The following is a 15,800-nucleotide window of genomic DNA, read 5'->3' as shown; positions in this document are numbered from 1 at the left end:
AGGTTTTGGCTTTTTTACTACTGTTGTAAAAACTTATTAAGTTGATTTATGTACATCTCGATGGATTTTAAAAACTGCAGGCTGCAGCTGCTTTAAGAAATTCTAACATTATTCATATTGACCCTTGGTTATACATAGGCCTCTTTTGTATATCTCAGTAAATTATCTTGATGAGTCTTTAGTGTTTACATGGCCACGTAATCAACTGATATTTCTTGAGCCATTTCAATGTAATGTGATCATTCATAATAGCACCTACAAAATAATGAGTTCTAGATCAGAAATAAACTGAAAAGCACTTGATTGAAGTAATGATAAGATGCTTTGTCATCCTGAGAAATTTTTAGAACATGGTTTTTTTTTTTATTGAAAATTTAAAATATTTTAAGAAAAAATGTTATTTAGGTAATTCTTTTTAAAGAAGTTAAAATTTTAAAATTTGATAAGAACAGTTTTATTACTTAAAATTAGAGATTCATAATTCTACTTAAACACATAAAGAAATTATTGTATTCTCAAATTTATATTTCTTTGTCTTTTCTCAGTATGGTTTGATTTTAGTATCATAAGTTTGACATTGTTTTTTTTATTATTATTAATGTTGATAACGATATTTTTTTATAATAAAGTCAATTATGATTATTTTTCAGCTACTAGTTATTTTATTACTGAAGTAATTGGCATTAATAAAAAAATTATGTTAAACATAATTTTTCTAATTATCTTCAACTGAAATTATTCTTACAAATTAATCAAGATTTTCCAAATGTTGGTAGACCTATCTTTTGATAGACCTATTTTTAGTTGATGTGAACTAATATACTTTTATTGACATTAATAGATTTTTGTTGTTGTCATTGTTATTTTTTTGTAGTTATGGATCATGATTAATTTTTTCCTCAAAGTTCATTGAGATTTTCTTGAACAATATTGACGAGATTATTTTTCAAAGGAATTCGATAAATTTAAACTTACTCATCAAAATAAAACATAAAAAAAGAAGCAAAGGTGTTCAAATTCAATAAATCTCATTTTAGTCTTACTATTTCTTGAACCAATTTTAACACTGATGAAGAATATGTTCTAGAAGGAAAATATGTCCTTGTTAGACAGTGTTAACATTAAATCCTAGATTTCAACCTCATGCCAACCAAAACTGATGAAAACATATACTAAACAAGATATGTAATAGACAATAGCATGAAAAAGAAGTTCAGACAAAAGATTGGAATACTTTATGTTACTAACAACTTTGCAACAGCACCTCTCTAACAACAAGGAATCACCTCTAAAGAGTCCTAAATGGTTGTCAAAACCCAACAAGCCATTCAGAACCAGGATCTATTCCAAAGCTACCATCATAAGACTGAGAAAAAATGGAAGAGATATTGTAGTAATGTCATTTCTGCACACATACATTTTAAAAAAACCTATATATGCAGAGAATATAATTCCCTGAACTCATAGCCTGTTTTGGCAAGTTCCACAGCTTCATTTGCAGGACATTGTCTTCTAATTGTATCTCTATATTTGAATCTTATTCATATGAAAGAATTTTCTCTCCCATCTTCACTTCTAATATAAGCATTGGAGCTCACATGGTGAATCTTAGAGAGAAATACTATCTAGTTGTAAATCTTAAACAAAAACACTAACTATAGCAAAATTGGATGGATAAAATTATATTACCCAGAGTACTAATTTGCAATTCGAGCTAGTTTTCAACTATCAAACAAATGGTAAATTCAAAACAGCAATGAAAATTCTAAAACAATCTAAACCCAAACAACCATTATTTCCTAGTAAAACTAAACAATTCACTTAATCAACCTCCTCAATCTTGGGGCCAGCACCACTGCCACCAGCAGGTGGAGCATCATCATCCACATCACCACCTGCACCAGCTCCTCCTTGATACATTTTGGCTATAATTGGATTGCAAATACCCTCAAGCTCCTTCATCTTATCCTCAAATTCATCAGCCTCTGCAAGCTGATTGCTATCAAGCCATTGAATGGCCTGCTCAATTGCATTATCGATCTTTGTCTTGTCCTCAGAGGATAACTTTGAACTGATCTTATCATCCTTTATTGTGTTTCTCATGTTGTAGGCATAGTTCTCCAAAGCATTCTTTGCCTCCACCTTCTTCTTGTGCTCCTCATCTTCCGACTTGTATTTCTCAGCTTCCTGAACCATCTTCTCAATTTCCTCCTTTGACAACCTTCCTTTGTCATTGGTAATGGTAATCTTGTTCTTCTGCCCAGTTGTTTTATCCTCAGCAGAGACATTCAAGATACCATTAGCATCAATGTCGAAGCAAACAGTGATCTGAGGAACACCACGGGGAGCAGGAGGAATGCCTGAGAGCTCAAACTTCCCTAACAAGTTGTTATCTCTGGTTCTGGTTCTCTCACCCTCATAAACTTGAATTAAGACTCCTGGTTGGTTGTCGGAATATGTAGAGAAAACCTGTTCCTTCTTAGTAGGAATGGTAGTATTCCTTGGAATCAACACAGTCATGACACCTCCAGCAGTTTCTAAACCCAAAGACAATGGGGTGACATCCAAAAGCAACAAATCTTGAACCTTCTCATTTCCCTCACCACTCAATATAGCTGCCTGAACAGCAGCACCATAAGCAACTGCTTCATCAGGGTTGATGCTCTTGCACAGATCTTTTCCATTGAAGAAGTCCTGCAGAAGCTGCTGAACTTTAGGAATCCTGGTAGAGCCACCAACTAGGACAACATCATGAACTGTGCTCTTGTCCATCTTTGCATCCCTTAGACACTTCTCCACAGGCTCCATGCATTTCCTGAAGAGGTCCATGTTGAGCTCCTCAAATCTGGCACGAGTGATGGTGGAGTAGAAGTCAATGCCCTCAAACAGAGAATCAATCTCAATGGTGGTCTGAGCAGTGGAGGACAGAGTCCTCTTTGCTCTCTCACAAGAAGTTCTTAACCTTCTAAGGGCTCTTGGGTTTCCACTGATATCCTTCTTGTTCTTCCTCTTGAACTCCTGCACAAAGTGGTTGACCATTCTATTATCAAAATCCTCTCCTCCAAGATGAGTGTCTCCAGCTGTGGCCTTAACTTCAAAGATACCCTCCTCAATGGTGAGGAGAGAAACATCAAAAGTACCACCTCCCAGATCAAAGATCAAGACATTCTTTTCACCAACACTGGTAGCTTTCTTGTCAAGCCCGTATGCAATGGCTGCAGCAGTTGGTTCATTTATTATTCTCATGACATTGAGGCCAGCAATGACTCCAGCATCTTTGGTGGCTTGACGTTGAGAGTCATTGAAGTAAGCAGGCACAGTGACAACAGCATTCTTCACATTTGCCCCAAGGTAAGCCTCTGCAATCTCCCTCATCTTAGTTAGGACCATAGAGGAGATTTCCTCAGCTGCAAATAGCTTCTCCTCGCCCTTATAACTCACACCAATCATGGGTTTATCACTAGCACCAGCAATAACCTTGAATGGCCACAACTTCATATCACTCTGCACAGAAGGGTCATTAATTCTTCTACCAATCAACCTCTTCGCATCTGCCAAATCACAGTCCCACTTGTCAACAAAACCACTCACAAATCACACCAAAACTTTCCCACTAAACACACAAAAAAAACAATTCTGGCATAAATTAGAGATAAGATTTTTTTCGAAGAATTACATTTTCTAAAAAAAGTCAAACCACTTTATAAAATCATGCATTCCTTGTAATTCTTAAAGACGAAAAGAATTCTTAATTCTTAATGCCTAAAACATTGACACTAAATTATAGTAGAGAAATGATATATTTATAATCTGCTCAGTATAAAACTTCATTTCTCAACCTAAAATTTCATGGTTTTTTTTCATGAAATGACAAAAATATTTTTTGTTCATATCATCTTATAAACTCCATTTGTCAACCTAAAATTTCAACTTTTGCATGAAATAAAAAAATATCATTTTTTTTCATATCATCAATAAGAATTTATGAAAATTTATATTAACATGTTGTCAATATATATATATATATATATATATTTTAATATTATCTTATATGTTAGAATTTATATAGAGTAACATGTTGTAAATATATCATTTTTCTTTTTTAATATTGTCGTTAGACAAGAGAAATACTAATCTACAATAATTTGATGTTAACCAAGTAAACAAAATAAGAGCTGAGAAGACAGTGGAAAAGGTTTGTTAGTTAAAATTACGGAAGAGAAAAGAATGAATTACCGAAGACGGTGTTGATGGGATTCATGGCGACCTGGTTCTTAGCAGCATCACCGATCAATCTCTCAGTGTCGGTGAAGGCGACGTAAGAGGGCGTTGTACGGTTGCCCTGGTCGTTGGCGATGATCTCGACGCGGTCGTGCTGCCACACTCCGACGCAGGAGTAGGTGGTGCCGAGGTCGATTCCTATTGCAGGTCCTTCACCTTTGGCGGCCATTGTTGAATGCGAATTGAAGATGAATTGAGAGAAGATGGTTGTGGGAAGTGAGGTATTTATAGGTTTGAGAGAGTGTGTTTAGAATCTTCCATCGTTACGTGGGACCCTCGCCTTAACTTCAGCCGCTTTTTTGGACTATTCCTTTGAATGCTTCATTCCTTCCACTTAATCACTCACTTTAAATAATAATAATAATAATAATAATAATAATATATAAGTTTATTATGAAAAAATTGTTATGGAATGGATTTCATGTTTAAGAAAGTTTATTATGGAATGCATTTCATTTGTTTTAGAAGTACTTTTTGAGAAATTTCCTTCTTAAAACATTTCATATTCCAAAAGTTTTGTTATTTTAAAATGTATTTCATATATTCTAGAGAGCATTTTATACATTCAAGAAAGTTTTTTTTTTTTTTTAGAAAATCCAGTTCTAAAAATCTTGTTATAGAAATCATGTTCCAAAAAAATTTCATAAAAATTAATCCAGAAATCACATTTAGGAGAGTTTCTTCATGCACCCTTACAATTTTTTTCCTGCACCGTACATTCTTTAAAATATCAAAATTATCTTTTTACAGTTTTTGGTAATTCTAGAATAAAAATTCCGTAAGAAAAAAGGTATTTTTAAAATAAAGATTCCGTAAGCAAATAGTATTTCCAGAATAAAAAATCTGAAAGAAAAAAAATCATTTCAGAATATCATTTCCAAAACACATTTACCTGATTTATGGATTTACCAATCCAAAATTAATAAAATGTATTCTGGAAAATATGTTTCAGAAATATTTTGGAAAGAACAATTCAAAAATCATTTCTAAAAGGAGTAAAACAGTTTTCTTAAAAAATAATGGGTGCAGGAAAACATTTGTTAGGGTGCAGAAAGAAAAAGCCCACATTTAGTACCTTTTGTGAGCCGAAGGCCTTTCTGCCAAGAGGCAAGGCCTTTCTCTAATCAAGCCCATTTTCTCTTTGTAGTTACCTATGGAGTTTGCACCTCTTATAGAAGTAAAACACCTTTCAGGTTTTTTTATGTATAGTTTATACTTTAAACTTTTTAGTCCTTTTTATAAAAATAAATTAAATGTTCCTTACATTAAGTATTTCTTTACTAAAAATACATTTAATTAATTTTTCTTTTGGAATATATTGCTTTTAATTTAAATTATGTGTATATGAGACACATTTAATGCTATAAACTAATTTAATTAATTTTCTTAATCTGCTGATCTAATTAATTGAGTCAAAATCAGTAAAAATATTTGTTATTGAAAAATATCATTGAACACCTTTTCACATAGACGAAAAGATATGAAAGATAAGTTATGTATATGATTAATTAATAATTATATGATAGGATACAAAACGAGAGCCAAAAAAAATATTAACGAGGTAAGTTTATATGAATTGATCAATTAGATTATTTCGTTTTTAGGGTTTTTAATTTAAACTGAACTAATCCAACCATGTTTAGGTTGGTTCGGATTGAGCCATGAAAATTATTACTAAAAAAATTTAAATTTAAAAAATGGAAATTAATGTTAAATTACTCATAATTATCAAATTTGCCATGATTCATGAATGGAAAAAAGTTCAAAATAGAACTAAATTTGCAAAGACATAATTATTTCTTAATATACAACATAAGGATTAATGAAAATATTAGACAAAATATTTAATCGAGTAGTTTGGGTTTTTAAAATCAAAATTTTATATATAAATTGTACAAATAGTATTTACATTTTTTTAATCCAAATCGAGTCAATAATCTGAATTAATCTATTATTTTATTTGGATTACTTCGGACTCATTGGGTTATTAGTTTGATCCGTAGTCATGTATATAAATTAATAAGGTGGGTTTCTCTTATAATTTTAAATATTCTTCTTAATATATTTAAAATTTTATCTACATGAAAACCAGTGTAGTACAAAAGAAAATTTAAAAACTCATATACTACAGTTAGAAAAATATATGTTAATAGTATTACCTCTGATTACAATCTTAATTTAAAACGATATATTCTCGTAAAAAAATTACATATTATACCAAATAAACCCTAAACCTTTTTACTAGGGTGTTCATGTCAAAATCCAATTTAGATCCAATCCAAATAAATGATTGGATTTAAAATCTATATCCATTTTAACTAAATCAAATTTATTTAAATTTTTTTAAAATACATTTAAAGTGGATTAAATCTAGATTAAATCTATTTTGTTAATTAAATTAAATCTACTTTGTCAACTACATTAAATTTATTTTGATATGGACATAAACTAACTCGTCTCAAACTGGGCTTAAGCTGACTCAACCTAGACACGGACCAACTCGGCTCGACATCGGTTCGGTCCAGACGGCTCAGACTCGGACGACTCGACATCAGCTCGGACCCGAATGACTCAACATCGGTCTGGGCCCGAGCGACTCAACATCGGTCCGGGCCAGGACGGCTAGACATCGGTCTGGGTCCTGAAAACTCGACATCGGCCTAGGCCCACTCTACTCGACATCGGATTGGGCCCTGATGACTCGACATCGACCTGCTCGACTCGGCATCGGTCAGGGTTCGCTCAGCTAGACATCGGCTCGGACCTGCTCGTTTCAACATCGACCCGGGCCCGTTCGACTCGATATCGGGCCTGGCGACTCGACATCGGCCTGAGCTTGCTCGGCTCGACATCGGCTTGTCTTGGCTTAACCTGGATCGGGCCAAGTCAAAATCCAACCCAAAATGCAATTTGGATAATCCAAAAATGTATACAATCTATATCTAATCCATATCCAGTTAAATGGATTGGATTTAAAATTCAAAAATATGGATTTGGATTTGAGATAAATCCATTTAAATGGATTAAAACTAATATGGATTTGGATAATTATTGAATCTTTACTCGGTTCTGCAAGCTTTTTCCCCTTCTCATCTTCTAATTATTTCTTTTCTTCAGAGTCGTCCTCACGGTGGCGCTTCCCGGAGGAGGAAGCAATGCCCCCTTCAATGCGGAGCCGTTTGCTGGGCCTGGATTCCTCGTCCCCGTCACTGCGCGGTGCTTCAACATCAGTCTTTCATTTAAACCTAATACGGCTAGAGTGGACCGCAATGCTTCAAGAAGAATACAAGTAATCTCGTTTTCTCCAGAAGATAAATGTCGTTCAGTCAGTGCCAGTGGTAGCGGTGGTGTCGATGGTGGCAACGGAAGACCGGACGACTCAGAAGAAGTAGACTCGTCAACTTTTGTCATGCTCCCCATTTTAGAGTGTATTTTCTATCGAATTGTGTTTAGTGTTACATAGGCATACACATATTTATAAGAATTTAAGCTAACTATTAAGAAAATAATAAATTATCAAATTATACGCAATTATTGTATGCAATATTGTACGATATTGTACCCAATTATATGCAATTAATTTAATAACGATAGAATCTCATAATGAGTGAATCCCTGCCTAATTAGATTGTAATTTGGAGAGTGAAAGTCTCCCTACACTAGTATATATTTCCTATACATGAAGTGATGTAAATACACACATAAGAGAATAAAAACATTTTCTTTCTTCTTACATACAATTTTCTTATACGGTATCAGAGCACCGATCTTGGTGTGCTCTGACACCCTCTCCATTCTTCTACGTCTACATGATTGAATTTTAGTAGTCACCATCTATGTTTACATATCATAGTTTTCTGTTGCCAAATTTTGTCTTGTTTTCGAACTATGAATCAAACTACATAGATATTACTTATTGTCAACTAGTAGATACCCCTTTCTTTTGTTTAATATAGTTTTCTGCAACATTTGTAGGCATTTGTAGTCACATATAAATGTTATTTTGACATTGTTTTGGTTTTCCAGTTGCTTCTCTGGTTATAGTTGGGGTGGAAGTTATTATTTATCCTAGCTTCAATCAAAGGGAATCTGAAAAATATCGTCAGGATCTAGACCAATGTCGAACTTATTATCTTCAATTTCGTTTTATCCATTTTAATTTTATGAGTTAACTATCACCCTATTTTTAGAATTTGTTGGGTTGTTTTTAATGTTTTATGCAGTTCAAATTAAAGAAAAATTAATATTATAAATTGGAGTAATAAATATTTGATTACACGACATTAAGTACAAATTAAATACAATAATAACAACTGATAAAAGTAGGGGTGGTTATGGCAAAATCCAATCTATATTTAATTCAAATCCAAATAAATTGATTAGATTTAAAATCCATATCCATATTAACTAGATCAAATTTATTTGGATTTTTTTAAAATCTATTTAAATTGGATTATATCGAGATTAAATCTATTTTATCAATTACATTAAATTCATTTTGATATGGACACAAACTAACTTGGCTCGAATTGGGTCTAAGCCGACTCAACCTGGACGCAGATCTACTCGGCTCGACATCGACCCGGGCTTGGACGACTTGATATCGTCCCAGACTCGGACAACTCGCATCGGACCAGGTCCGGACAACTCGACATCGATCTGGGCTCGAACGATTCGACATCAGTTCGGGCCCGGACAACTCGACATCGTCCTAGGCCCGGACGAATCGACATCGGCCCGAGCCCGGACGACTTGACATCGGCCCGTGCCTGGACGACTTGACATCGGCCCGTGCCTGGACGACTCAACATCGGCCCAGGCGACTCGACATCGGCCAGGGCCCGGACGACTCGACATCGGCCCGGGCTTGCTCAGCTTGACATCAACCAAGACTTCTCGCCTTGACATGGGCCCGGGCCCGCTCTGCTCTACAGGGGCTCAGGCCCGCTCTGCTCAACATTGGCCTGGGCCCGCTCAACTCGACATTGGCCCGAGCCCGCTCAACTCGACATCGACCTGGGCCTGGGCCAACTCGACTTCATATCAGTCTTGGCCTGCTCGGCTCGACATCGACCCGTACATGCTCGGCTCGACATCGGTTTGGTCCTGCTCAACTCGACATCAGCCCTGGCCCGGTCGTCTGGATATCGGCCCGGGCCTGCTCGACTCAATATCGGACCCGAAAGACTTAGCTCGACATGGGCTTGGACAGGCTCGACTAGACATTGGCATGAGCCAACTCAGCTCGATATCGGCTCCAACCGACTCAGCATGACTCAATATCGACCACTCAACTCGACTTTGTCCCATACCGACTTAATTCGACTTGGGCCCAGACGACTCAACTCGACGTGGACTTGGGTCGACTTTGCTCAACCTGGACCCGAATTGTTTTGGCTCAACCTGGATCGGACCAAGTCAAAATCCAACCCAAAATGCAATTTGGATAATCCAAAAATATATCTAATTCATATCCAATTAAATGGATTGGATTTAAAATCCAAAAATATGGATTTGGATAATTATGGATTGGATTTTGTAATTTGGATTTTTTGTCCACCCTTATTTTTTATGAGTAGAAAAATGAATTTATATTAAGGAGATTATTTAAAATCAATTTTTTTTTACATATTTACGCTACTCCATCGTTTAAACATTATTATTTTTTAATATCCATAAAATGTAAACAGTTAATGCATAAAAAGCAAATTGCTTTGGCCTTTACTAGTAAAATGAAATAGTCTTATCTTGGCCATGTATTTGCAAAAAACAACTTTTCTACAACCAAAATTATTAAATCAATCTTAATGCATTTGCATTGTTATTTTCTGAATCTATATACGGTGAATTAGCATGAATTTTCGTAGAGTTCTTTAGAGTATTTATGTATTTTTTTTTAATATTTAACTTTTGGTATAATTCTCTCATATTTTTTAATAATATTATTTTATATAGTGGTAAATAATTGTTGTTATTTAAAGTCTCTAGGTCAAGTTTGATAATAATTCTAACTTCAGATATTTTATATAAGAAAAAATACATTTAACCTATTATGTTTTCTGGTGATATTTTTCTTAGTATCTTACCATAATTGATTGTTCTTATAATAATTGCATAGAAATTAATATCTTTCCCTTTTCTAAACCAAATTAATATATATTTCTTATTAACCTGGTTTTGAAGACTCTTTTGACTACTGAAAAAAGTAAACAAGAATGGAACATACATTTTCACTGAGTTCCAAAACAATGATGTTATATATATATTCCCTGAGAATAAGCTTAAAATAGTAAGAGTCTTTAAGGTAAGTAACTATAATAGTTGGTTTTGGTGCAGTGATTTTGATAGCTAGCCAGCAATGAGATCAGTTTCATGCTCAGAATTTCTTTCTTTTGGTGCGGAAAAGAAAGAAAAAGAAGCACACACACCAGTCTTTCTTCCTCAGAATAAACGTTATCAATAAGGTTGCATGCTCACGTTTCTACACAGTAGAAGATGTTCATATAATTATTCAAAAGTGAAGAAGAATCTCATATATATATATATATATATGATTGAGGTTATGTGGGACAACCTACCTTGGAACCAAGAAGTAATAGATTGGAATCACTGAGAGAAAGAGAAAGAGAGAAAGAGAAAATGATCATGTTGAAGAAGGACGTCACCAAAAGCAAAAGCTGATAGGGTAACAGAGAGAACATATTCACGCCTAGACATGTGGGCATCATCAGCAACTATCTATGCTATAGTAAAAGTTTATTGTATTCAAAAATCCTTTTAGGGTTTAGGTATAAGAAAAATTGTTTATTCAACGGAGGAGTCTTAGACTATTTTGAAATCTTCTCCTTGTCACATGTTAAGGTTTGGTTTTGAATCTCGTCAAAACTATCTTCAGCGAATTTTTCATTATCTGACTGGTGCCTACAACCACTTACATATATGTAGTCAATTGATAGGGTTATGGGGTTAATCGTTTTTTAGCTAGTTGTGACGATAAGTAGGAGATATATGTGTTTTTTTTTTTTAATAAGAGGATTATATCACTCTTAAAGTGGACCACATTCATTAGAAAAACAGTAAAAGCTTGCTTGGGATTCTGAGCCACACCACAAGCTACCTTTAGTTCTTCTCTTCTGATGCTGCTGCTACTACTACTTCTGGTGGACCTCAACCTCTTTCTTCGAAGTTTCTTTGCTTTTATCATCAGAGGATTTATGTGCTGCTGCATTACCATAGCCATACACAATTCTGTGATCACTATACTACGACCAACCGACCAACAAAAACCACCCTCCATTGCTTCCTCCAACAAAGAGAGATTCGCTTTTTTGACTATGTCATGACACCTTTATTCCTTGTAGTAAGCAAGCAATTAGCTAGCTTCGAAAGTTGCAAAAAAGCAAACCACCAAAGTCCCAGATTCCATCTCTAAAGCCTCCTTCAATTATCATATCAGTGACATCATAACCATGATTAGTTTATCTACTTTACCAGATTTTTTTTATCAGCAATAAATAATGAACCACTTCAAGATGATTCAACCTATATATAAAGAAGCATGAACAGTTTGACAACACAACATCTTCCAAACAACTACTAATCTTGATAAAAACGAACTCTCTCGTTAAACTAAAGTAAACAAAGACAAACCAAAAGATCAAGATATCAATCAAATAAAGAAAAACAAGCAGAAAGAAACTTAGATGAAGTGAGCAAGGACAAAAAAACCTTCAATCTGTTTTATTAGATTGATTTCCTTGTGTCTTTATTCTATTATTTTGTAGCAGCAAATTTAAAAAATAATGGCTAAGGATATAGACAAGAAAAAAAAGACTACATACAATAATATAATATGATTTTTTTAGTTAGAAAAATTACTTTTGAAAATAAAAATTTAATAAAGTATGTTTCTTATGTTGTCTTGTACCTTTTAAGATTCGCATTTGATTATTTCTGGTTTTGTTTTATTCTTTGTCTTCGTTAGTTCTTTTGTTTTGGAATTGAAGTGAGTGAGATCTAGAGTTATAGTGCATGAGAGAGTTGCATGGTTTTGAGTGGTGTTTTGGCGTTTCTTTAACGAGAAATGAAACATATCTTCTTTTTTCCATCGTTAACGCTCTCAGTTCACACATATAAAACAAAGAAGTACGATATATCCATTTGGTCAATTTTCTTATAATTTGATAATCATTTTGGACACCAAATTAGTACATATTCGTATTGCTACAATTCCACCAAATCAACGTGACTCTTCTCTCACTCCCATGGTCCCAATTTGGATGTATTCAAACTGCTTTTTCTGTGAAAGGTTAAAAACAAGTAATCACGATGAAAAAGTGCTTCTCAGAATATGAGACCAATATTTAGATGACTTAGAAAGCAAATTGGATATGTACTAGCAGCAGTGGATCAGATCAAACTAGAGCTTAAACATGACAAAATCGATGCACGATCGTGGAAGAAATAATGTTTCATCAAACTGAACTCATGCACAATTCATCACAACCTTGCTAGCCCCTCCAAAGATGGGAGTCTTCAAGGCTTTAAATTTTGCATTGTAACCCACTTGGTATAATATAGTGTGAGAGAGAGAAAAAGTGCGTCGGCCACCTTACATGTGTTGGAAAATGTGTCTTCAGAACTCCTTTTCTTTTTCTCTGCATCTCTCAGTAAATGGCATTTCCTTTGACTTTCTAATTGTGGTTATAAATATCTATCGGTTTATGCAAGAATTTCTTATATATTGTTTTACTTAAATACGACCATTGCATCTGCTTCAAATATTTTGTTGCCAATTCAAATAACAGTACAACGATCATACACGCATTATGAGACACATTACAATCTTTAAATTCGCTTTTGAATTTTAAATCGTTTTGATCATATTTATTATATATTTTTGCTGATAAAATTACGACAGTGTAAAGTTTTCTGAACTTACATTATGCCTGGTGCAAATGGTGCAAATAGCTTCACACAATTAGTAAACTTAAGCGTTCATGTCATCACAACACATGCATATAAACAAATACACCAATACTTTTGCTCAACATGTTCATACTTGGAGTACAACATAAAATTCCAACCATGGAAAAAGGAAATTACTTGAAGATTGCGTACCGTTTTCTGGTCTTTCTGATGTAACACAAAGGTGTTTGTTTCTGAACTTCCTGTCCTTCCTTCCTCGTAAGAGGGGACTCGTGCATAAAGGGTGGAATTCCATTCCAAAGTTAGCAACTGATTCTAACTCTTATACATTCGATCATGTATTACTATTATTACTTAAAAAAACAAAAATTAATTAGATGTTATATTAATTAAATTAGTTACTATTGTAGAAACTAAAAAAATTATTGGTTTTTAAATTAATTTTTATTATTGATAAATAGTTTTTAAATTGATATTTAATTAGTTACTAAGGTTTTAACTACCAATTATTTAGATTCTAAAGTTGGTAGAAAAACATTTGTAGCTAATTAGATACCAATTTAAAATTATTTATCAATAATAAAATTTAATTTAAAAATTAATAATTTTTATAGTTTTTAAAATAGTATCTAATTTAGTTAATTAATATAATAACTAATTATTTTTTTGTTTTTATTGAATGATTTTCTAATGTAGGATCATGAGAATTTGTGGCAACTAGGAAAGCAAAATATTGAAGTGTGGCTTAATTGCAGGGATCACAAGAAGTGGTTATGTGAAGGAGTGAAGCAAGGAAGCTCACTCCATGCATTGCCACTTCCATTGTTCCAAAGTACATCATTTCCTGAACTACCCATCAAGAGATTTTTTGGCAAACTCAAACCTTGGCTTTCTTCCATCTTTATCGTGTTAATCTGAGGCATTATCCCACTTAGACTAGAAATAGAATCTAGTTTAGAACGAATGTTAAACCTCCCTCCATCTTTTGCATAACTTGGTGGTTCAGCATTGTTATTTTCTCCACCACCAAACTGAAACAACCCAATCTGTGGCTCCAAATTAGTGCTCAGAAATGGAAACTGCTGCTGAACTTGTTGCAGATTGTTCAACCTCCATTGCTCCGCAAGGCCATTTGACAACATATCTCCACCACTGTTACCTAATGAATGAGAAGAATTAAATAAATTAAAGTAAACTTTAGAAATGTCTCAACCCTTATACAGGTAAAAAAAACAATTCATCAGAAGGTGCAGGTCTTGAAAACTGTTACCTAGTGATGAAGCTGAACTAGTGCCGATTTGAAACTCAAGATCACTGTCATTTCTAGCCACCAAAGGTGTTGTGATCGCCCCAAAATGAGATCCAATGCCCCCAGAAACGTAGTCACTATTGTAATGATGTAAAGAGGTCAAGAATGGAAACTGAGTTTGTGTTGCCATCATCACATGATCAGTGGTGCAGCCACTAGAAGAAGAATTAGAGCCTGTTGAGGGTTTCATAGGAGACTTCGATCTACCGTTACTTCCCTTGCTTCTTTTGTTCCTTCTGCAACCACCTCCAACCGGCACGTTCCTGAGTGCACCGCCTCTGGTCCAGTAACGCCGGCAAGTCTTGCAGAAGTGGCGAGGCTGAGAAAGGCTGTAGTTGTTGTAGTAGCAAAACTTGGTGTTGGCAGATTCACATCGTGGACATTTGAGTGCTGCATCAGGTTGGTGTATCTTTGCCATCCTTGCCCTATCAGCCATTGATCCAGGTCTGATTGAACCTTGGTAGCCGCCGCCACCACCGATAACAGCCGTCATCGATGAAGGTGGCGACTGCAAAGGTGGTGGAGTCTGGATGCCAATTCCTGCTGGCCGATTAGGTTGCTGTGAATTTTTTTCATCAAAAGAGAAAAGAAAAAACTATGTAAGTGTATTCTTTTATTAACAATAAACAATGATCAATCCATTTACAAAGAAACAATATCCTAAGTGTACACATATACAAAAGAGTATATTCATGAAAAATAAACCAAAAGATTGATAAAGTGTATGAGTAGGAATATTTTGATTTTATTGTTAATTGTATTGTTAGCTTTATTGATGAAGAAGCTTAAAAAAAGGAAAAGAAATGGAAGAGAATGAAAGAATTAATCCTTACCTGTTGTGACCAGTTGGGTGGATCTAGGTAGATTGGAAGGGACGGGAAGACCATAGCTACTTGTTAATTAGAGAGCTTTGTTTCTCTTTTGTAAAAGTTTGATGGGTTCTTTCTTTGGTGGTGTGTGGGTGGAGAATCACATCAACATGAGAGAGTTTCAGAGAAAGAGATCAAAGGGGACGGGAAAAGATAAAGGAGGCTGTGTTGTGGGGGTGTGTCTATATATTTAATTTCCTTTTTCTTCTTAATTTGCTTCTTCTTTATCTCTCCTTTTTGTTCCTATTAATCAAGAGAGTTTCTTATTCCATAATCACTTTTCTCTTCTGCTTTTGCTGTGGCATTAGCATTAAAGACTTAACTCTCCAATGGCCATGCATCTTGTAAGTGTTAAGAAACAGAAGCCCTAGAAGCTCTAGCCCTAGCTTTAGATTAACATAGTATATTTTGGT

General features: G+C 34.5%; 2 protein-coding genes across 3 annotated transcripts; both read right to left on the bottom strand.

Annotated features, from left to right (window-relative positions):
- Positions 1-1,212: 1,212 nt before the first annotated feature.
- Positions 1,213-4,564, bottom strand: LOC137826484 (heat shock cognate 70 kDa protein 2-like). 2 transcript variants are annotated; one of them, XM_068632461.1, is made up of 2 exons: positions 4,237-4,564; positions 1,213-3,551 (listed from the first exon to the last, which is right to left on the bottom strand). In XM_068632461.1, exons 1-2 carry the CDS (start codon positions 4,448-4,450, stop codon positions 1,822-1,824), a joined length of 1,944 nt encoding a protein of 647 aa, XP_068488562.1. In that variant the 5' UTR covers positions 4,451-4,564; the 3' UTR covers positions 1,213-1,821. The 2 variants fall into 2 exon arrangements, with proteins under 2 accessions (XP_068488562.1, XP_068488563.1); XM_068632462.1 differs by having other exon boundaries at positions 1,213-3,613; positions 4,237-4,476.
- An 8,738-nt stretch (positions 4,565-13,302) lies between these two features.
- LOC137823661 (dof zinc finger protein DOF2.4-like) lies at positions 13,303-15,590 on the bottom strand. Its single transcript, XM_068628883.1, has 3 exons — positions 15,352-15,590; positions 14,480-15,077; positions 13,303-14,368 (listed from the first exon to the last, which is right to left on the bottom strand). The coding sequence occupies exons 1-3, from the start codon at positions 15,403-15,405 to the stop codon at positions 13,968-13,970; spliced, it is 1,053 nt and encodes a 350-aa protein (XP_068484984.1). The 5' UTR covers positions 15,406-15,590; the 3' UTR covers positions 13,303-13,967.
- Positions 15,591-15,800: the final 210 nt, after the last annotated feature.

Source organism: Phaseolus vulgaris, chromosome 8 (assembly GCF_000499845.2).
Source record: "Phaseolus vulgaris cultivar G19833 chromosome 8, P. vulgaris v2.0, whole genome shotgun sequence".
Taxonomy (NCBI): Eukaryota; Viridiplantae; Streptophyta; class Magnoliopsida; order Fabales; family Fabaceae; genus Phaseolus; species Phaseolus vulgaris.
The sequence above is the reverse complement of the archived record's forward strand: the minus strand, read 5'-3'. Positions and strand labels throughout refer to the sequence as shown.